The sequence below is a fragment of the Lygodium microphyllum genome, unplaced genomic scaffold (assembly GCF_053477565.2).
Source record: "Lygodium microphyllum isolate KBCC unplaced genomic scaffold, Lygodium_microphyllum_v1.1.10 scaffold_44, whole genome shotgun sequence".
NCBI classification, from domain to species: domain Eukaryota; kingdom Viridiplantae; phylum Streptophyta; class Polypodiopsida; order Schizaeales; family Lygodiaceae; genus Lygodium; species Lygodium microphyllum.
The window spans coordinates 890,973-913,256 of record NW_028229527.1 but is presented as its reverse complement, the minus strand read 5'-3'; the positions used below and the strand labels follow the sequence as shown (position 1 = coordinate 913,256).

General features: G+C 41.7%; 2 protein-coding genes across 6 annotated transcripts in view; one reads left to right on the top strand and one right to left on the bottom strand.

Moving 5' to 3' along the window:
- LOC148008934 (uncharacterized) overlaps positions 1-22,284 on the top strand; it is an 82,692-nt gene that overhangs the window by 31,174 nt on the left and 29,234 nt on the right. For all 5 annotated transcript variants that reach the window (XM_087673890.1, XM_087673888.1, XM_087673887.1 and 2 more), the window contains one exon: positions 20,872-20,950. In XM_087673890.1, the coding sequence (XP_087530016.1) occupies positions 20,872-20,950 (79 nt within the window). The remainder of the gene's footprint in view (positions 1-20,871; positions 20,951-22,284) is intronic.
- On the bottom strand, positions 6,415-20,606 carry LOC148008935 (uncharacterized). Its single transcript, XM_087673896.1, has 2 exons — positions 20,475-20,606; positions 6,415-7,851 (listed from the first exon to the last, which is right to left on the bottom strand). The coding sequence occupies exons 1-2, from the start codon at positions 20,604-20,606 to the stop codon at positions 6,415-6,417; spliced, it is 1,569 nt and encodes a 522-aa protein (XP_087530022.1).

Below are 22,284 nucleotides of genomic sequence, written 5' to 3'. Positions count from 1 at the left end.
TAACACAACTTTTACCTTTAACACCCACTCCATCCTCGGGGTCCTTGGCCCGTTCTCGTGAAATAACTGCCATGTGTATCACGTGCTAAACAACCTTGCACATTTAGTAACTTAATCAAATGTTACTAGCAAGATTAAAGCATCTCAAAATTTCACGTCCCCGTGACAGACCTCCCCCTTGAAAACCTTGCAATCGTCCTCGATTGCACTGCATTGGGCCAAAGCAAAAGTAGATTGCACTGGAATTTCAATTTGGCATGATAGTTACCACAGCATTGGCCACTGTTGTCAAACTGTTGCATATGCGTAAAACTTATTGAAAATTTCCAGCCAGCAAAACATGATAGAAAACTGAAAAACAGTCGAAAACTGTTGCTAGAAACCATTGGATGCATCCATAACTGATGTTTTTGAACCGTTCTGACTTCAAAACCACAGTAAAGCCTATTCTCAGCATAAACTATGGCTGAAACTTTCAATGACATTCGTTTACATGCGGCTGTCCATGGAATCAGCTGTAAACCATTAAAAATTGAGCATGACCTGATCATAAACTGATCATGGACTAATATGAGAACTGATCACAAATGGCCGCAAATGTGACTCCAAAAACTGATCACAAGCTGATGGTAAAAAAAAACTGATCAAAAACTGATGCAAAACTGATCCCAAAGTGATCATAAACGGTTCTCAAACTGATCAAAAACTGAGCTGAAACTAATGAGAAATTGATCTCAAAATTGAGGCAAAAACTCATGCCAAACTGGTTCAAAAACTCATGCATAAGTATAGTCTCAGAACCGCGGTGACAACCATACTCATATACATGTATCTCACAGTGACTAGTACACCGAGTAGTGACCTCATGGCAGACATATTGTTAGCACAGTACCTTGGATGCATGCTGAATAGATTCGAGATCCACATACGAGAGTTGTCCAAAATCGGTGGAGTGGAAGTGCTACCTCCCCCTTGAGCATCGGGCAATGCTCCGGACGCCCGCTCTTCTAAACCTGAGTAAGCTCGATCCAAAGTCGACTCTAATTGAAAGGCATCGAGATAAAGTTGCAACAACTGAGGATGGTCTGCCAAGTCATCCTCTTCCATCCATTTTGCATCCATTGGTGAATAATTTTGAAACTTCACCAAATATCTTTTGGAAACTTTACCTCTAACCTTCCTTTCCTTATGTGCCAAAATCTGCTCGGGTACCAAAATCTCATCTAGTTTCTTAACCTCTGGTTGAATTTCAGCAGGTACATCTTTTGGCACATCACCACGAAAAGGTCTCAACAAACTGACATGAAAGTCATTGTGTATCCGCCAATGTGGAGGTAATTTCAGCCGATATGCGACATCGCTGACCTTTTTCAACACTTGAAAGGGCCCATAGTATTGTTAGCAGAGTATTTGTCAGCTCATGTGTGAGTCTGAGCTTGATCTGAGCTGGGCATTTTTATTAGGTATTTTAGGTATTTTTCTGGTGTGGCATTTTATGCCAGTGGAGCATTTTATGCACCAGTCGGCCAGCATTAATGCTGTCCGACCAGCATTATTGCTCCCCACTTTTTCAGCCTATTTATACTCAGTGGCTCCTCCTCAGTCAGTCACTTCATTTCACCATCTGCAGACTCTGTGGAGAGAGGAGCCAGTGCCAGTGCCCACGCAGCCAGTGACTCACTGTTGTATGCGACTGTCTCGTGTTCAGATATATGGATTCCATTTCCCGTGCATACATCTGAGTTCTCATCTGTATCGTGTTCTTTTCTTTTCTCTTTTTGTCTTGTGTTTCAGCAGTTTATTTCAACACATGTTTATGCTTCCACCGCTGCTCCACTTCTGACATGGTATCAGTTTTCAGGATTTGTGTTTCTGCTGTGTTTTCTTGCTGATTTCAGGACTGTTTTTACCCCTGCTGATCAGACGACTGCTGTCGCAGCCAGGCGACCTGTTTTAGGGCTGTTTTCAGCCTGCGTTTTTTGCAGTTTTGCCATTGCCTGCTGCCTCCGCACCCTCTGCTGCCTGCGTTTTTCATCTGCAACTGTTGGCGACAGTTTTCTACCTGTTTTTCTACAGTTTACAGTTTGCATTTTGCTGATTCAGCATCTCTCGTGGCTGGGTGACTGTTCCTTCAGGCCGTTTTTGCTGTTTTTGGCAGTTTTTGACTGATTTTTTGACTTTCTGCAGCAGATTTTGTCTTCTATTGATCAGATTTTGGGTTATCTTGCATGTGAACTCTCATTTTCTGTAGTTTGTGCTTGTGTTTTGGCTGTGTTTCCTCTCTAAATTCCATCTCTTCTCTACTTCTCTTTTTATCCTCTCCATATGGCTCCTCCGTGCACTTCCACTGATGATAAGTTACATGGACCTGATTATCTCACATGGAGTGCTGTCATGAAAGCTTGGTTTGTGCAGAAGCGGCCATGGTACATCGTCTGTGGAGCTATTGCTCGACCTCTTCGTCCTTTTCCTCTTCCTGAAGATTTTGATGAGGACAACCATGCGACATCCTTGAGATTACAGGGGCGGCTTCCGGCACATTATGGAGGTGAGGCTTATGTAGCTTCAGAGAGGGGTGACGGGAAGAAGAAGTCGAAGGCCCAGTGTTACCATTGTGGCAAGAAGGGACATTTGCGGAAGGACTGCAAGAAGTTAGCGGCTTCCAGGAAGAAGGAGCAGAAGACGAAGCGGGATGTTGACTCTACCGATGAGTCCTCTTCTTCATCAGACTCCGACTCAGATCTTCCGACCAAGGTGAAGTCCAAGGCGCGGAAGGGATCCTCTTCTTCGGATCGCGGGAAGGGCTTTGTGGCCCCTTCCTCGGCTGCTTTCTAGTGGTGGTGATGAGGTCATCCCTCACGACTCTCTTGTGCCAGAGAGGGAGTGTGAGCGGGTGTTCAGATGGGGCAGCTGCGCCTCATCTATATTTTTATATAGGTGCACAGGTTCAGAGAGGGACGTCCCTGACGCATCGACTTCAGTCTGGCGGAATCAAATCCTGGAGCTGGGATTGACATCCAGGTTCATGCTGAGCTGGTTATTTGACAGAGAGCGGGAGGCTTTCGTCTGGAGCTCACATGAGGGGATACTTTGGCGGTCTGGCCAAAGGCGGGGACTCCATGGTCACATATGTTCAGAGGCATTTTTGACAGGCTGGTCTTTGTATGCTACTGCGAGACATTGGTGATGGACACAGAGACATGCTATGATCTTCTCTATTTTCAGGTGTTTGGTACGATCGACATCGACATCAGGTTCTCTCCGAGGCACCTTGGTGGTGGCTTGATCACCCACTGCTTGGGTATCCATGGTTCTACTTGGTGGTTCTATGTTGTATAGTTTCTGATCCCTTTTCATTGTACTATTGTATTGTATCAGATCACCCATGATCTGAGAGAGGGTGTCAGCAGAGTATTTGTCAGCTCATGTGTGAGTCTGAGCTTGATCTGAGCTGGGCATTTTTATTAGGTATTTTAGGTATTTTTCTGGTGTGGCATTTTATGCCAGTGGAGCATTTTATGCACCAGTCGGCCAGCATTAATGCTGTCCGACCAGCATTATTGCTCCCCACTTTTTCAGCCTATTTATACTCAGTGGCTCCTCCTCAGTCAGTCACTTCATTTCACCATCTGCAGACTCTGTGGAGAGAGGAGCCAGTGCCAGTGCCCACACAGCCAGTGACTCACTGTTGTATGCGACTGTCTCGTGTTCAGATATATGGATTCCATTTCCCGTGCATACATCTGAGTTCTCATCTGTATCGTGTTCTTTTCTTTTCTCTTTTTGTCTTGTGTTTCAGCAGTTTATTTCAACACATGTTTATGCTTCCACCGCTGCTCCACTTCTGACAAGTATCTCATGCTTAACTTCAGATACAACCTCTCTCTTCCTTTCATCTTTTTCAGCCTTGTGTATTCGCCAATGTGGAGGTAATTTCAGCCGATATGCAACATCGCTGACCTTTTCCAACACTTGAAAGGGCCCATAGTATCTCATGCTTAACTTCAGATACAACCTCTCTCTTCCCTTCATCTTTTTCAGCCTTGCCTTTTCGAAACGTAGCAATACATAATCGCCCTCTGTAAATTGCAAAGCACGTCTATGGCGATCGGCTGCTCGCTTTTGCTTGTCCTGTGACTTCTGAAGTGTATACTTTATCTTTGCATAGGCTGCATCCAGGCTTTCCACAAAGCGATCAGCCTCAAAGATCTTATCCTTAGTGTGCAAAATAGGTGGAACCTTCTTGCTACTCTCAACCACCTCAAATGGAGCCTTGCCAGTGGAACTATGCACCTTATTATTGTATGTAAACTCAACCAACGACAAATACTGTTCCCACTGTGTCTTGTGGTCTGAAACATAGCACCTCAAAAGATCCAATACTGTGGAATTTGCTTCCTCAGACTGACCATCTGTCTGTGGATGGAAGGATGATGAGAATTTTAGCATGGTAACCATATTTTCAAACAACCCCTTCCAAAATAGACTGGTCATCGGAGAGTCTCGATCACTGATGATTGACTCAGGCATACCATGATACTTGAAGATGTGCTGCATAAATAATCGTGCCATATGATCAGCCTTTATCTTCTTTCTCACCAGAATGAAATGGGCTTGTTTGCTAAACCTGCAAATAATAGTCCATATTCCATCCTTCCTTGTAGGTGTCCTAGGGAGCTCAAAGATAAAGTCCATAGCAATGCTCTGCCAAGGCCCATTTGGAATAGGCAAGGGTTGGAATAAGCCTGGCATCTTTTGCCTATTATGCTTTACCTTTTGACATATGATGCATGTCCTAACAAACTGCTCTACATCATGCCTCAAAGCTGGCCAATAAACGAAATGCTCCATTGCCTTGACTGTGGCATCAATACCTCTGTGTCTTGCCTATGGAGGAGCATGACTTTCAATGATCACTCTAGGCCTCAACTGCTTTGTGACACATAGTCGTCCATGCATCAACAGAAATCCATCTCTTAGCATAAAATGCTCATGCCTTTGGCCATTGCAAAGCTGATCATAAACATTAGCAAAGTCCGAATCAGCAACATATTGCTCTTTTATGGCATCCAACTCAGTGTGATAAACCATAGTGATGGCTGAAATTTGTGGCTTATGTGACAGTGCATCAGTCACAATATTCTTTTTACGATCAATGTGTACAATTTGAAAATGAAACATAGAGAGAAAATTTTTCCATCTCATATGCTTCTTTGACAACTTTGTTTGCGTCAGAAAGTACCTCAAAGTCTGATGGTCTGTCTGCACTGTAAAATCAGCCCCCAACAAATAATGTTTCCACGTAGAGAGTGCATGAATTACAATCAAGAGCTCTTTCTCATAAACTTGTAAATTCCTCTTTGTACCGTGGAGAATTCGGCTCTCATAAGGCACAACTCGGCTATCTTGCATAAGGACCGTCCCAATGCTGTTACCACATGCATCACACTGAACCACAAATGACTTCCTTAGATCAGGCAACACAAGCATAGGATTTGAAGTCATCTTTTCCTTCAACTTTTCAAATGCTGAAATTTCCACTGCTGTCCATCTAAATGGCACATCTTTCTTTTGCAAAGCATGCAATGGAGATGCAATTTCAGCAAACCTGCGTACATACTTCCTATAGTAAGAACATAAACCCAAGAAGCTGCGGATCTCATGAACATTCTTCAAAGCTGGCCATGAACGTATTTATTCAACCTTAGCAGGGTTCATACGAATACCATCAGCCGATACAATATGTCCCAAGAAGTGGATTTCATGCAAAAAGAATTCACTCTTCTTGTCATTGATAACCAGCCTATGCTTACGTAACTCATTGAAAACAATGTCCAAGTGCTTTCTATGCTCTGTCTCATTCTTTGAATAGAGAATCATGTCATAAAAGAAAGTACCCACAAATGCTCTATGTGGCCGAAAGATGCGATCCATCATTCGATTAAAAGTGGCAGGAGCATTCGTAAGTCCATAAGGCATGACAAGAAATTCATATAACCCAAAAGATATCCTAAAAGCTGTCTTATGCACATCCTCCGGTCTAATACGTATCTGATGATACCCACTTTTCAAATCTATACGGCTGAATATTGTTGCCCCTTGCAATCTATTCATAACATCATCGATCCGAGGGATCGAAAAGCGGTTCTTTATCGTGATCTTGTTCAGAGCACGATAGTCAATGCATATACGCCATGAACCATCCTTTTTCTGCGCCAAAAGCACTGGGGAACAAAAAGGAGATGAGCTGGGCTGAATCAGCCCTTTTTCTAACAGCTCATTTACTTGACTCATAATCTCCTCCTGTTGGGCTGCATTGACTCTATAGGGTGGTTTATTAGGAGGGCTACTTCCAGGGATAAGGTCTATGCCATGATCTTCAGGTCTTTCAGGTGGTAGCTGCTCTGGAAGTGACTAAGAGAAGCAATCAGCATACATTTTTAGATATGACATGCGATCCTTTTTTAATTTAGACATATTCCCAACATTCTCACTATCATCCTTGTCCTTAGCAAAAACTAAATACGCTGAAAGATGATTTTTCATTCCTTTAGAAATAGCAGCTGCAGATACAACATGGACAGATTTCCCTTTCAACTTTACATCAAGTGTGAGTGTCTTTCCCTTATGTTGAATAGTGATCTCTTTTGCGTATGAATCAATCATTGCATGCATACGGTGGCACCATGGTATACCAAGCAACACATCACAACCCTCAAGTGGAGCAATGTAAAACTCTTCGCTGTCCACATATCCCTGTATGTACAACCGAAGCTTTCCAATGAGTGGTGTGACAGGTTTTGCATGACCCTCACATGCCATTCCAACTTTCCCCATGGCTCCCATCTCATCCTCTTTGATGCCTAGACGGGCTGCCATGTCAGTAGAGATGAAGTTGGCTCGTGCGCCATTATCAAAGAAAATCAATGCATGCTGATTCCTAATTTTGCCCCATGCTCTGCATAACTCAGTAGCATCATCATTGGGCTGATCACTAACAACATCGGGCACCAATCCCACTGATGTTTTGGGCCTTTTACCCTTAGGATCTCCTTGATTTTCTGACTTTGTAGCTTGTTGCCTGTTGGGACATTTCTTTGCAATATGACCCTCCTGTTCACAAATAAAGTATTTATTTGCAGCCATCAATTCCCTATGTTGTGCCAATGTTTTCGAGCCCTTTCTTTGCTGTTTTGGCCTCTTTTCAGACTGGTTTTCAGATATGCCCCTTTTCTCAGCCTTAAACAACTTTTTATTCGGCTTCTCCCCGCTCTCTTGGAAACCCGAATCCTTTCCACGCAGCAAAGCATCGGCTGTAGCAACAGTCTCTATGAGTTGAGACATGCTAGACACGGTGGATTTTATGCAAAAATCCCTGATTCCTTTGGGCAGCCCATATACATATTTTTCCACTTGCTCATGAAGGGGTACAGCACGATAAGAAGTGACGGGCAGCAATGCATCCCAAAACTTCTTATTGTATTGCTCTAAATTCTTGCATTCCTTAGCATCAAGCTTGTTCCAAGTTGTCATGATGTCCACCTCAAAGGTACTAGTCAACCAATTCGATGCAAACATTTGCTTGAAATGCACCCATGTTGACGGTGCTCTACCTTGCATCAAGAGCTTGGACCACCACTGCAATGCATTCCCCTTCAAGAAAGTGGTTGCCTTTCGAATCTTAGAGGATTCGGTGAAGTTTCCCCCTGAATAGGTTGCATCAAACTGCTGAATGAAGGTCAACGCTTTCAGCCTATCTTGTGCACCACTGAAGGACTCAAACTTCACTGCTTTTCCACTCTCATCATAGTCTTTTGCTTCCCCTTTGGGAGTCAAGTTGTCATACAATGGCTGTTGCAAAAAGGGTGCATTTGCTGTATTTACATCATGACCAAGCCCAAATGAAGCATTTGGATGACCAGCAGTCATTCCTTGAGCCCCATAAGCATTTGGGGGTGTAGATGCATTGCCAAACATTCCACTTTGTGCCCTAGGTTTCAAGCCAATGCTACCATACATAGGATTTTGCACATTTCCAGCCATACCCGAAAACAATGGGCCTTGCACACCATGCATTGGCTGCTGCATACCATAGGGATTTGTGCCATGCATTCATGTATGCGGCCCTTGGCCAACCATTGCATGAAAAATCGTGCTACCACCAAAGTATCTTGGCTACCCCATCATAGTATGCATGCCCGGCTGTCCAAAATCCATTAGATTGGCACTTTCATAATGGCCTTGCATTTGCATTCCTTGCCCCATAGGTACCAACTGTTTAGCTTCATTGGCCTCTTTAGGAGCTTCAAGTGAAGGAATTGGCACTACCTTCGGTGCATCTTGCTGTCTCGAAGCTGTAGAAGTTGAGTTTTTCTTCTTGCCCTTGCTGTCCTTCTTCGGAGCATTCAAAAATTGGGTGAACTGAGGATCCTATGCCAATTCAGCAAAGAGATTTGCTGCTGTTCTCATCCGATTCTTGAACTGGTCATCAAATTCCTCCACTTTGATGGTCATCTACCTCATGACGGCTTGAAGGCCCTGCATCTTGCCCAACAACAACATTTTCAGCTTGTTGTCCATCATGAGAGTCTTGTTCAAGATTAGGCATTGCATTTCCTTCATTCCCATGAGAATGTCCATACTGAGAGGCATTATCACTGCTTGATTCCATCTCACTATATGAAGACATGTTGCTGTAATTTCTCAGCTGAGCACAAAAATCAGCACTAGTACAAAACTTTGGCTTGCAATCAGGTGCCTCGGCCTCACCAAATCAAGAGATTGAGTGATTATCCCAGCAATGGAACCATGAAACCAGCCTTCCTTCTCGGAGAGGATGGTTTAACCTGATTAAGCACTTAATTACAGCAATTAGCAAATGAACATAATCTGAAATGCTCACTTTATCTTCATAAACTTGGACAGTGGACACCTTGTTGGCCTCAAAACTAGCGCCCCTTTCGGTATTTCTTTAATTTCAATTGTTGATGGATAAATTACAAGCCGAGATTTCACAATCTCCTTGGCTGATTCAAAAGCCCCTTGCTGTTCCAATAATCAGCAAAGCATTCAAGCAAATTGCCCCTTGATTTTCACCCAGGACTTGCTCTAATGGAACCCAACTGGTCACATGCTGCCCCAAATTCACAATAGATTGGTTGGCATCTGAAATCCTCACAATTCCACGAATTTCGGGTGCTGATTTCAGTGTACAATGCCTTTGACTGATGGCACGGGTCCCAAGGTGGCTACTAAACCCTCATTACTGCTGTAATTTAGGGTTTACAGCAGTAAACTCTCTGCTGTCCACTAAATTTGGTTGTACTCTGCTACCCATGGCTGAAAATTACTGAGAATACTTGAGCATAGACTGGAGGAGATGAGAGAATGCTGTAGAAAGAGAGAAAATCAGTTGAAATGTATTTTTTGATTCGTAGCTCTGATGACAAATCTGATGGCACCAACAGCTTCAAAAGGGGGGTCAAAAACCAGCTTGGCTGGCGAGCCCTCCTCCCCTATTGTCGCCTCTCTTGAGGTGGAAGAGAAAACTTGCTACCCCCTGTCCTGTCGCGGTGCACGATCAGTCGTCGTCGCCTCTCAGAGCCAAATCTTATCACCTCCTCTCCCTCCACCAAGCTTCGAATGGCTGCCATTCAGCTTCCACTGTCCTCCAACAGCCTTCTCCCTAGTTGCATGGGAAAGTTTTGCCAAGTGGCAACCTTTCTAATGCATTTTCAGTCATTAAATTAATTTTTCAGAATTAATTAATTCTGAAAATTAATTTCAGCCCTTTAGACCCTGCCCAAAATTAAACATGCCCATTTGGAATGAAATTGGTTGGGCCATTTGCAACTTGGAGTGGTTCCCAACCTCTGTTGACCCTTAGACTAGCATTAATTAATGCTAGTCCCTAGTGTCACCACTGACACTTAATGGCCAAACAATTGTCCTAGGGTCCAACCTGGCACCAACTGACCACCAAAACCCAGTTGGCATAACTTAACACAACTTTTGCCTTTAACATCCATTGCATCCTCGGGGTCCTTGGTCCGTTCCCATGAAATAACTGCCATGTGCATCATATGTGCGAAACAACCTTGCATATTTGATTAGTAACTTAATTAAATGTTACTAGCAAGATTAAAGCAACTCAAAATTTCACGTCCCTGTGACAAAAGGGAGCTTAATGTGTGGTTGGGAAACAAAGGAAAAATGTTGATACCACTAATAGGCAATGATACAATGTCACCAACGGCGATTGAACCCTTCGATGGATGGATATCTTGTAACAAATCACTTTGCAGAGCTAACCAAAGCTACTTAGAACACACGACAACCATTGAAGAAGACTCCCCCTCTAAAGCATGGATAGAAAGGAACACAGACTCATGTAACATGTTGGGGAGCTCAGTTCGGAATGTGCAATAATTCGTGGAGTGTGAGAGTGACAGTTGGTTAGAGTCAGAGAGGGAGAGTGAAGTACGGTTAGATTTTTTTGAGTGTACCAACAATCTGTTGGTACACAAAGAATAAAATGTATTTATACTTAGGGCATGGACATGTAAGGGTGCATTCACATGTACAATGTGCGTGTACTGTATATGCAGGTTAAATTGGGCCTTTATTCCAACAACCTCCCGCTTAAAGTTCTGAGGTGAACCTCTAATCAACTCCCACTAGTGGAATGCAATGCTCATGCTGAGCTTTGCTTAGACTTTTAGTGAGAATATCTGCAAGGTTGTCCTGTGTTTTGATCTTGGTCAATGTGATTTGACCATCTTTCAGAATCTCTCTGATGAAGTGATATTGCACATCTATATGCTTTGTGTGTGAATGATACATGGTATTCTTAGCGAAATACAGAGCACTTTGGCTAGCACATCCCAAAACTGGAATACCTATAGACATGTTGAGATCCCTTGCAAGGCTGCTCAACTATATAGCTTCCTTAGAAGCTTCAGTAGTAGCTGATATGTATTCAGCTTCAGTGGTACTCAATGCAACGATGTTCTGCAACCTGGAATACCAAGAAACTGTCCCACCAGCAACTTAAAGATATGCCCACTGGTGGACGTATGAGTGTCCAAGTCACTTGCCATGTCTGTATCACAATAACACTGCAAACTAAGTGCACTCTGCCCATAGCAAATACACTTTCTTTGTGTACCCTTTAGGTAGCGAAGAATACACTTGACAACCTCCCAATGTGTTTTTCCAGGATTTGACATAAACCTGCTAACAACTCCCACTGCATGAGTAATGTTTGGACGAGTAGCAACCATATCATACATAAGAGAGCCACAAGCTGATGCATAAGGGACTCCCTTCATAGCATTTGCTTCCATGTCATCTTTTGGGCTATTGGCTTTACTAAGCTTAAGATAAGGAGGTAAGGGTATCCCAAAAGGTTGAGCTTTAATCATATTAAATTTGTCCAGTACCCTTTCAATGTACTTTTCTTGAGATAAAGACAATAATTTCTGCATTCTATCTCTACGAATCCTCATGCCCAAAATATGCTCTGCATTTCCCAAATCTTTCATGGAGAAAGCTGATTTCAACTGATTTTTGAGAGCATCCAAGCTAGTCTTTCTTTTCCTAGCTAGCAACATATCATCCACATACAAAACAAGTATGATGGGGCTGCCATCTGTATCCTTTTTTATGTACAAGCAATGATTTGCATGGCTGCATGTAAACTCATGAGATAGCATAAAGGTGTCCAACTTTTTGTACCATTGCCGTGATGCTTGTTTCAACCCATACAGGCTGCATTTTAGTTTACACACCATTTGCTCTTTTCTAAGAACTACAAAGCTCTCACGCTGTTTCATGTAGATTTCCTCATCAATGTCACCATGCAAGAAAGCTGTTTTTACATCCATTTGATACAGCTCTAAGTCCAATACAATAGTGAGAGCAAAAAGCATACATAAGATGGTCATCTTCACAACAGGTGAAAAGACCTCTTGGAAGTCAATCCCTTCCTTTTGTGCATACCCTTTGGCAACTAGTCTTGCCTTGTACTCAACTATCTTTACTTTGTATACCCATTTGTTTGAAAGTGGCTTTCTGCCTTTGGGCAACGACACAAGATCCCAAGTATCATTTGCATATAGAGATTTAATCTCTTCTTGCATAGCTAGCTCCCACTTACTACTGAACTCACATGACTTGGTCTCTTTGTATGTAATAGGCTCACCCTCATCTGTAAGAATCGCATAATGCAAGGAGGGGTCAAACCTATGTGGTTGCCTTCTTACACGTGTAGACATGTGTACGCAATGATCAAGATTTTCAGGAATTGGGTCTACATGTGGAGGTGTATTATTTTTAGCATTTATTGGCTGTTGTAAGCCATTTTCAGCATGCTGTTCATGCTGTACAACACCTTCATTTTCATTACGAGCACGTGCAATTTCATAATCAGCAAGCCTATCTTGCTGTCCATGACCTCCTTGTGCTCCTATTTGCTATCCATCATCATCTGTCTCAAAAATGACCAGCTTGTGGTACAGCACCATGAGGCTCATTTTCTGAAGGAATAGGTGGCTGCAAACTTTGAAATTTGACCTTTTTCATATCTTCATTTGAGGCTAAAGTATCTTTCAGCAATTTTGTCTCATTATACACAACATTACGGCTGCAAACAAATTTCTTGGACTAAGGTAACCACACTTTGTAGCCAAATTCACCCTCATCACCATAGCCCATGAAGATGCCTTTGGTGGATTTTGGGTCTAGTTTGTTTCTTAGCTCATCTCTAACATGCACAAAAGCATCATAGCCAAATATGCGTAAATGGTCATATGAGGCCGATTTGCCAGACCAAATCTCCTCAGGGATGCATTTAAGGACCTGTTCGGAGAGCGGTTGCAAATGTGAATCGTGGTTTTGAGTGCCTCTTTGTAAAATTGATGAGGGAGATTAGCAGTGGACAGCATGCATCACACTCTTTCACATAAAGTCCTGTTATATCTTTTAGCCACTCCATTTGAAGAAGGGCTGTAAGGGGTTGTAAGCTCCCTCTTAATACCATGCAAGTCACAAAAGGACTTCAATTCAGCTGATGTGAACTCACCCCCATTATTAGTTCTCAAGCATTTAAGCTTTCTACCTGTCTGCGTGGTCACGAATGCATGAAAAGTTTTAAAAACAACAAACACTTCACTTTTCTTTTTCAACAGGTATACCCAAATCTTTTTGGAACAGTCATCAATAAAGGAGACAAAATATGTAGCACCACCCAACGATTTCACGAATGTACTAAGTCCCAGACAAACGACTTGCGAGAGACACTAGAGTAAAATGAATTTTTTATTTGCTTTCCAAACTGACACTCATTACAAAAGTCAAGTTTAGAGCCTTTTCCATTAACCCTCTTTAGAGAATTAAGGACATCAAAGTTCTTTTTGGCTCATATGGCCTAATCTCTTATGCCATAACTCCAAGTGGCTGCAAATTTTAGCAATTGCAAGAAACTAGCCATTCATGGCTTTACAATGCAAACAATACAAAGTGCCATTCTTGGTTCCTTTTGCAATCATCATGGAACCCTTTTTCACTCTTCACAAACCACCACCAAACAATGTAGTGTAACCATGCTAGTCAAGCTTACCAACAGATAGTAAACTCTTTTTAATGCCAGGCACATATCTGACATCTTTCAACACAAGCTCTTGACCATTGTCTAAAGACAAGTGTACGGTGCCAATCCCATCAATGCTGCAATCATGGTTATTTCCAAGATACACCTTTTCATAACTGCTCGCATTGAATGTAGCAAAACACTCCAAGTAAGGAGTTACATGGAAAGAGGCACCGGAGTCTACAATCCAAGTTTGAGTGACACCATCATCAACTGACAAAAGTGCATCAATCACATTAGCCTTCGCAATATGCATATCTTGCATGTGACATACAAGGGCATCATAATCAACTTAACATAGTACATCAGTCTCTGTATCTGAAAGCTCCTCTATGACCACACTAGAGGTTACATTGGCCTTTTCCTTGCCTTTGGTTGTCTCAAATGGATCTGTCTTATCCTCCTCCTCCTTTTTATCTCTTGCATTCTTCTTTCTCTCTTGATCCTTCTTGTGATACCTGCAATTAGGTTTCTTGTGGCCCTTCCTACCACAGTGATAGCAAGTAATGTCACTCTTTTCCTTTCCTTTGCTCTTGCTCCTGTTTCTCTGTCGTGCATTTGCATTTTTCTTTTCAGCCTTGCATCTTACAGTTGCTACCTTCTCCACTAGACATATGTCTAATTTCTTCATTCAAGATAGAACCCCTCACCCCATCATATGAGAGATCGGGGTTATTGCTGAGTGAAACCACCAAGGTCTCCCAAGAGTCAGACAGTGTCATGATAAAAAAGATCACCCTCAACTTATCATCAAAGTCCAAATTTGCATCTTTGAGTTGATTTAGAATCCCTATAAATTTACTCAAGTGTTCACCTGCAAGCTTTGACTCATCCAGTGGCATATTCACCAACTTGAGCATTAAAAGCACCTAATTAATAGGTGTTGTGATTTCATAGGTAGTTTTTAGCTTTCCCATATTGCATAACTTGTATCTAAACCCTTACTGTCTGCCAAGATGTCATGAGTGACATCTATTTTTATGTAAGCCATAGCTTTTTTATTTACTCTGGCCCAATCTGCATCAGACATTAGTATAGGTTTATCTTCCTGCAAAGCATCCTCACAATCCTTTAGGAACCAAATGCCCTGCATACGGTCTTTCCAAAGGTCAAAGCCATGACCATCAAACCGTTTGATTTTCATCAAACTCTTGATGTGTGGAATTGGAACAAGTTGCAGCCATTTTATCGCAAACACAAGAATAAATGCCCCTGAACTGTAAAAGCACAAGCTGAACCAGCAAACACACTGCTGTTCTTTCTCAACCAGGAATAAATCTCTGTTGTTTGTACATGAACCAGCCACCACACGGGCAAAAAATGCAGAAATTTACCAAATTCTACACAAACCCCCAAGATTTCAGGTCTAAAATTGCATAAATGTCAGCCAATCTGACCCAACTGAGCAAAATTTTGCCAATACATGAAAATCCCCAAATTTCTGGGATCCAATGTCAAGAAATTTTACTCAAAAGAGCAAAATTCTGACTAATTTGGCAAAATCCCCAAATTAATTGAGGTCACCACACACAATGTTTGCAATTTTTGACTTGAAAATCATTGCCATGCATAAACGAGGTTAAATTTGGGAAAAGCCCCAAATTTTCGGGCTCGAATTTGCACAAATCTGAGATCTGTGCCTCCAGTGTGTGAACCCTTGCCAAGATAAGGGGTAATTGAAAAATTAAAGGAAAATTTTATTTCCTTTTGAAAAAGAAAAAAAAAACTAATGGGGTTCGTTGACCTGCCACATCGTGTGACTGATGCGACTGACGTCTTTGTTGTTGGTTCGTTGTTCGCGGTCAGCCCGCTTCCCGCTTGATGCCTTGCACACCTGGTCGCTCGCTTGGTCCTCTCTGTCACGTCGCCTGGTTGCTTAGTTGCTTGCTTGATCTGCATGCCACACGTTGTGCCTGTTGGCCGCTGCTGCTTGGTTTCTCTGGTGCTTAGTCAGCTGGACCCGACTGACCTTTTGCCTTGAGTTGGACTTGATTGGCCTTTTGCCTCAAGCTGGACTCGATTGGCCTTCTGTCCGGGAAGCATGCAAAACCTTGGGCTTTGATACGAGTTGTTGTGGAGCTTAGTTGGGGATGTGCAGTTGCAGTTCGAGGAGAGTGTGAGAGGGACGATTGGTCAGAGTTAGAGAGGGAGAGTGAAGTACGGTTAGTTTTTTTCGAGTGTATTAGCAATCTATTGGTACACAGAATTAAATGTATTTATACTTGGGGCACCGGTACGTAAGGGTGCATTCACATGTATAATGCGTGTGTACTATACACAGAGGTTAAATCGGGCCTTTATCCCAACATAACAATGGTGGTAGAGGTAGTGGAAGGCTTTGATGAAGATGCTCCCTTTGCTCATGGACGAAGGTGAGGGTACTTCTTCGATCATTTCTCCTCACAATGTGTCCCTTTCCATAATATGGGCACTTCAACTCCTCTGTATATGAGTTAGAGCCGAAAGAACTTGCTTGCTTCTTTGCCTTCGACTTCTTCTTCTACCCTCCTCCCAAACCTGCAAAAAAGGCTTTAGTGGAGTCAGAGCCATTAGCACTAAAACTCTCGAAGTTGCTTGCCATACTCCAAAACAAGCGGTGATAACTCCTCCCATAGAAAGGTCGCGCGGGTCCTAGATGTGATAAGGTTTGTATAGAAGACATTGAATCGAGGAGGTGACAGCTGAGTCAAAAGGATCCTAGTCATGTCTTCAGAAGGCATCATCCGATCAAGGGAGGCAAGCTCGTCCCTCATATCCTCAATGTTAGTGATGTGCTCCTTCAAGAAAGATGACTCAGGAATATTGAGCATGTGCAACTACTTTTCAAGGGAAACCTTGTGGCCAAATGTCTTCTGGCAATAGAGAGATGCAAGCTTGCTCTACACTTCCATGGTGGTCTTCAATTTGTGAACAAGAACAAGGACAAAATCTTGCAAACTCATAAAGAGGAAGGATCGGGCCCTAGAATTGAGTCAATCCCATAAGGTTGTGTGATCTAGAGATGTCCCATTTTTGGGATCCTCCTTAGGACGGAGGATAGTTTGAGAAACAAGCTCCCAAAGATTCAAGGAGTCTGAAACACACTCCAACTTACATGACTCTGGGTAGCTAAGGAAGGACGGGTACCTGAGTAGAGGGTACCAAGGGATTCTTTTATTGTGAAAGATGGATAGAAGGGGGATGGGTATGAATAGAAGAGTCTTACTGATGATAATCGTGATAATAATCATACATTTGCTTGGAAGAGCGTTCAGAATGACGATCCCCATATGAGTCATCAGAGCTTGAAAACGGAAAAGACATCTTCCAAAATCTACAATCACCCACAAAGGAAGACTTGCGTTTGCAAGAGACAGCCCTAAAACAAAAGGAATCGACTATAGGATACCGAGATCTTGATGTAGAAAGTTTGCATGTGGGGAAATGTTTGTCACTTGCACACAATTTGCTGTTACGTGCCACCAAAAGGATGTAGAAACACAAAGTGATGGTGGAGAGCTTGTCACTTGAGGGTGGACATTGTCACTTTGCCAAGGGGAATTGTCGCCTGCAGCTAGAAGGCTGGGTTTTCAGCAAAACAATGATCAAAAACTGCTGTGTGGTACTTGGAGAAGGTTGCGTCCACAGAGAAGCGATCTACAGGGCTCCAGATGATGTGACTCTTTGTAAAAACCTTCAGGAATGGCTGCGTTTGCAGCAAATGCCAGGCTGAATACTTGCGTTTTGAATGTGGATGGTCTCCTATGCAAGAATTAGGTACTCTTAGACAATGATACCATGCTTTAATACCATGTGAGAGTGTGCAAGGGAATGATATGGAAACATAGAGACAAAGGATCAGAGAGAGACTGCAAGAAAAGACTAATGTAATCTGCACTGAACAATAAAGAATGCTGATACAAATAAGAAAGTGGAAGGAGACAGATTAGTGCATGCAACCCACAATGTCAGTGAGGGCACCAGATCAGGTTGATGATGATGGTAGCACAGAGGAGACGGAGTGTTAGAGTGTGTACTTGCGAAGGAGGATAGAAGATTGGAGAGGATGGATGCCAAGTGTGGGAGGGGTAGGCTATATATAGCCAAGAATCCCCAAATCTAGCTGATTGCACACTATAGGTGACAAAAAGGTGGCCAATCAGCATTTAATGCTGGTTGTGGCACAATAAATGCTAGAAAAAAGCACTACATGGCCACCAAAAATCCTGATTGGCAAGGACAATGTCCAACACGTGGAGTAGATTGGGAAATGCAAAAACCGACCTAGAAATGCACATAGGATGCCGACAGTTGAAAACAATGCATAGAAAGGCACGCTCAAATAGAGCTACCTTCTCCATCAAAACACTTGATAGACATGTCAAAGCTTGTAAGGTCCTTGTCTAACTTAGACTGAGGTCACAGACATGAGATGACAAGGGATGACAAACATGACTATTAAAACATGAAAGAGGTTGGACTATTGTTACTTGCTTTTGGGGCCATTCCCAATCATTCGAGATCTTTTTGGTGAAGACCACTGCATATAATTGACTAGAGGAAGTTGGCAATTGTAGTTGATGTACTTTCTCTGGAAGATTACAACCTTTGATACTCCCTTTGCTATTGGTGAATCCATTTGGAGCTGGAAAACTGTGTTAGTAGCTCAATTTCATCAAATTCTCACAAATCTTTGAATTTGCTCTCTCTACAGTAATATTTTGGATGTTAATTTACTTAATAATTCTTGCTCAAAAAATTTACTTTACAACCCAACAATTAAATTGACTAGGCCAATTTGTAACCCAAGTATTCCTAAGCATTATTAGCCCTTGAATTGGAATAAATTAAATAATCAATGCCTAGTTCCTAATGTCACCACTGACATTAATGGCTAATAAAATGATGTAGGCCAAAACCTATAATCATGTACCACCTAGTGTCTCTCAAGTGCGAGTTATTACAACTTTTGCCTTTGACACTCTTTGACATCTCGGGGTCCTTGGCCTGTCATCATTTACACATTTGATTAACACTAAATCAAATGCTACGCAGAGCATTAAAACTTTATATCCTCGTGACAAGGCACTTTCACTTTTCTAGTGATGGATAACTTTCATGTATAGTGGATCTTGGATGTATTCAGCATGCATCCATGGTACTGTGCTAACAATATGTCTGCCATGAGGTCACTATTTAGTGTACTAGTCATTGTAGTTTGTATGTAGATGGGTATGGTTTTTATTGCTGCTCTGAAATCATGTGCTTGCATTGGTTTGAGATTAGTTTATGCTTTGTTCTCAATGGTATTTAGTTGGTCGTATGGATAGCAACATGTTCAATGGATGCCATTGATAATTTAGCCCCTACTATGGTTGCTTAGCCAAAATAGTTGAGAAATATGAGAAATGGATGTATCCCGTTAGATTCTGGTAATAATTTTGGATCGTTTTTCAGTTTTATGTTATTTTCATGCTGGCTGGAAATTTTCAGCAAGCGTTAGGCAGCAGCATTGGCCAATGTGTTGTTTTGACTACAAGGCCTTATGGAAATTCCAGTGTAGTATACTTTGCTTTGCCACATTGTATTGCGATCGAGGACAATAAATTTGAATGCTTTGCTTAGGGTTTGATTAATTTAATAATTGAAAATGCTGTGAAGAAATGCTCTAAACACAAAAACACAAAACCAATTGTACAACCAAGCAAAGACTGATAAATACAAAACATAGCTAGGGTTAGGGTTAGGGTTAGGATAACTCAGAGATGGTGAACACAATGAACAATAAAGTGGATGAATAATGAATGTATAGTGCTTATACATAGATTATTATGCATAACAGCAAGCTTATACAATGGCTCTCAAACAAGAATGAGAATCCAAGTAGCAATAATGCTCAAAAAAATCATTATGGTGATGATTAGTGGAAGATCTACTTTTGAAATGTTGTTGATGTCCTCATGATTGAGAGACTTGAAGTACATGTGGAAGCAACTCTATGGTTGGAATAACATAATAGAATTTGGTTGCCTCCATAAATTTGATAGTCTTCATTTAGATGTTGAAAGCCTTGCTTATCTAGACTCTTTAGCATTGTGGTAGCTTGACAGAATGATGACAGAGCAAAATATTAAGAAAGATGGAAAATGGAAGCTTAGACTGCAAGACTATGTGAAACTCTAGATATGGCCACCAGAGGAGCTTGAGTAAGACTATTTTTACATGCAGTAGAGAGAGAATTCCCAGAAATGGTTCAAGCTGGATTTTGGCAAGCATTAGGCCTGCAAAAGCCCCACAATAGCTCAGGGAATAACGTGCCATGGAGGGAGCATGACGTGTACGACAGGACTTAAAGAAAACTATGCTTGTTTTGAGAAATTGATTTGTGTGGCTGAGGTAGAACACCTAAACCAGGAAGATGCCTACAATAGGGGATTGTAAATGAAAAAGCCAAACTTGAGATATGAGCCCTCCATTGTAGGTAGGTAGCTGCAGAAACTAGGTGAGAAATACTAGGGATTCAAATGTGAAAATAATAATGCTACTACTTATGCATGGATTAGGCTTGGTATGCTAAAGATGACTTTAGACTTGCTAATGAGATCTACTGGCTCTAATACCATATTGGAAATTACATGGATTTCAATTGATGAACCAAAATGGACACATCTTGCAAGTAGAATGAAAACAGAGTGAGACCAAATTAAAAAGAAGTAGAATGCTTGTTTCCTCATGAGCTGAAGCCCCTTATATAGGCAGATACAAAGTGTAAAGGCCCAAGCCAGCCAGCTACCAAGCAGACCACCACTAATCAGATCCACTAGCTATCAAGCCAGTTTTACCCAACCAGGTTCCCATTTTCCACCGCTTTAGAGCAGGTTCTGATGCCAACAAGTGCTAAATTTGGGACCACATTTCCAACACTGTCTGTCCTTTTGCGTTGATGGCAGACAGTGTCCTTGTGGACTACCTCAACCATGGCACCATGAAGTGCAGAATCAACAGTTAGGGACTTCATATGCAGTTGCACTTGGATCAGTATTTCAGGATATCCGAGGTTGCATTCATTGAGATCCCTATTGTGATGTAGGTAAAAGTGGCATGCATACTATTGCCTAGAATCTCTTGTATAATGAAAAACTAGTTATTAAGAGAAACTAAGATATATTCTTTTCAAAATGATTCTGTATGCTGATTGATATCTGCACTAAGTCTAACTGGATTTCAATGCCTATTTGTTGCAGTTGGAAATATACCCTATGATGCAACAGAGAGTCAGTTAGTTCGTATTTTTGAGGAGATTGGACCAGTTGTTTCATTCCGGTGGGTCTAAGTCACTCTTTATGGCAAGAGATCACTGACATGTTATTTTGTTGAAAAACAGAAAAACTCAAGGTGGCTGTATCAAACTAAGCCACTATTGTTGTGAACTTCTAATTTTACACATGGTTATTCTGCCCAGTTTAAGGATGGAAGCTAAACTATATTGTTGTTATGTACTTACCACGTCTAAGTCATTGCATTCCATCTTGTCTACTCTGTAATGTAGAAATTTATTGAATGCCCTGTGCTTTTTAACAGATTATGATACTCAGCAAATGTAGTATCTTTGTTAACAAGTATGCTTCTTTTGGGGAATTCTCCACATATCTGATGTAGTGTTGTGCTTCTGGCATTGAAAAGCTTTCTTCTGTGGTCATCGAAAGTAGATATTGTTCACAAAATGATAAGACATATTTTATGTACAAGAGCTTTTTGAGGGCCCTTTTTCTGGGACTTTTAAATGCTTTGAAGGTAAAACTAACTGGTGGCTAAGAGGTTTGACAGTTTTAAAATTATGTCTTCGCTATTTGAGATCTGAAGCCCCCTATAATCATGTATGACATGTTAGTGTCCCATGCAGCTTTTGGATTTTCAGATTGTATACCGTATATTCTCATGTTTCATTAGGAGTCTCATTGATGAAATGAAATAGAATCTAGCAAGTGCGTGGGCTTGAGATACCAAGTTTCTTATCCGGTCCATTTCATTGCTATTGAACCCAATTCAAGTTGTAGTGGCCTGACTTGCATGCTATTAAGCGCATCTATTGTGAAAACTACTCAATCAGACTTGAAGTTGATGGTTATGTTGAATGACAAAGGCATGATATGTCCATACTTATTTGTTTTACTTGAAGTACAACCTGTGAAGTGCTTACGTTTAATGGCAACATAAACAAGTTCATTAAGTGCTGATAATAATTGTGATTGCAAGAAGTTTATAGTCCCACTGGAAAATTTGATCTTTCTCTACAAAGAGAGACGATCTCCCCTTGTACATGCATGCGGTTTCAAAAGAGAGATTGGTTCTACAAGTGTATGTGCCGTGCTTGTGTGTGTGCACGTGTGCAAATGTGAGACTTTTGAGGGTAGTGTCTCTGATTGTTAGACTTTCTTCAGAAGGAACTTGCACTTTGTTACTCGAGATTGGTAGACCTCTTTAATGCATGAATTATTGTGGCTTCACTGATCCAGATGGTGTAGAAACTTTATACATTGGTAATTAATACAATAATTGACACACATGGGTGGGGGGCGTAGGGAGGGAGTGTGCATGTGGACAGCACACAATTGCACCTTCCAAACTTGATTTAGAGCAACCAAAGTTATTAATCA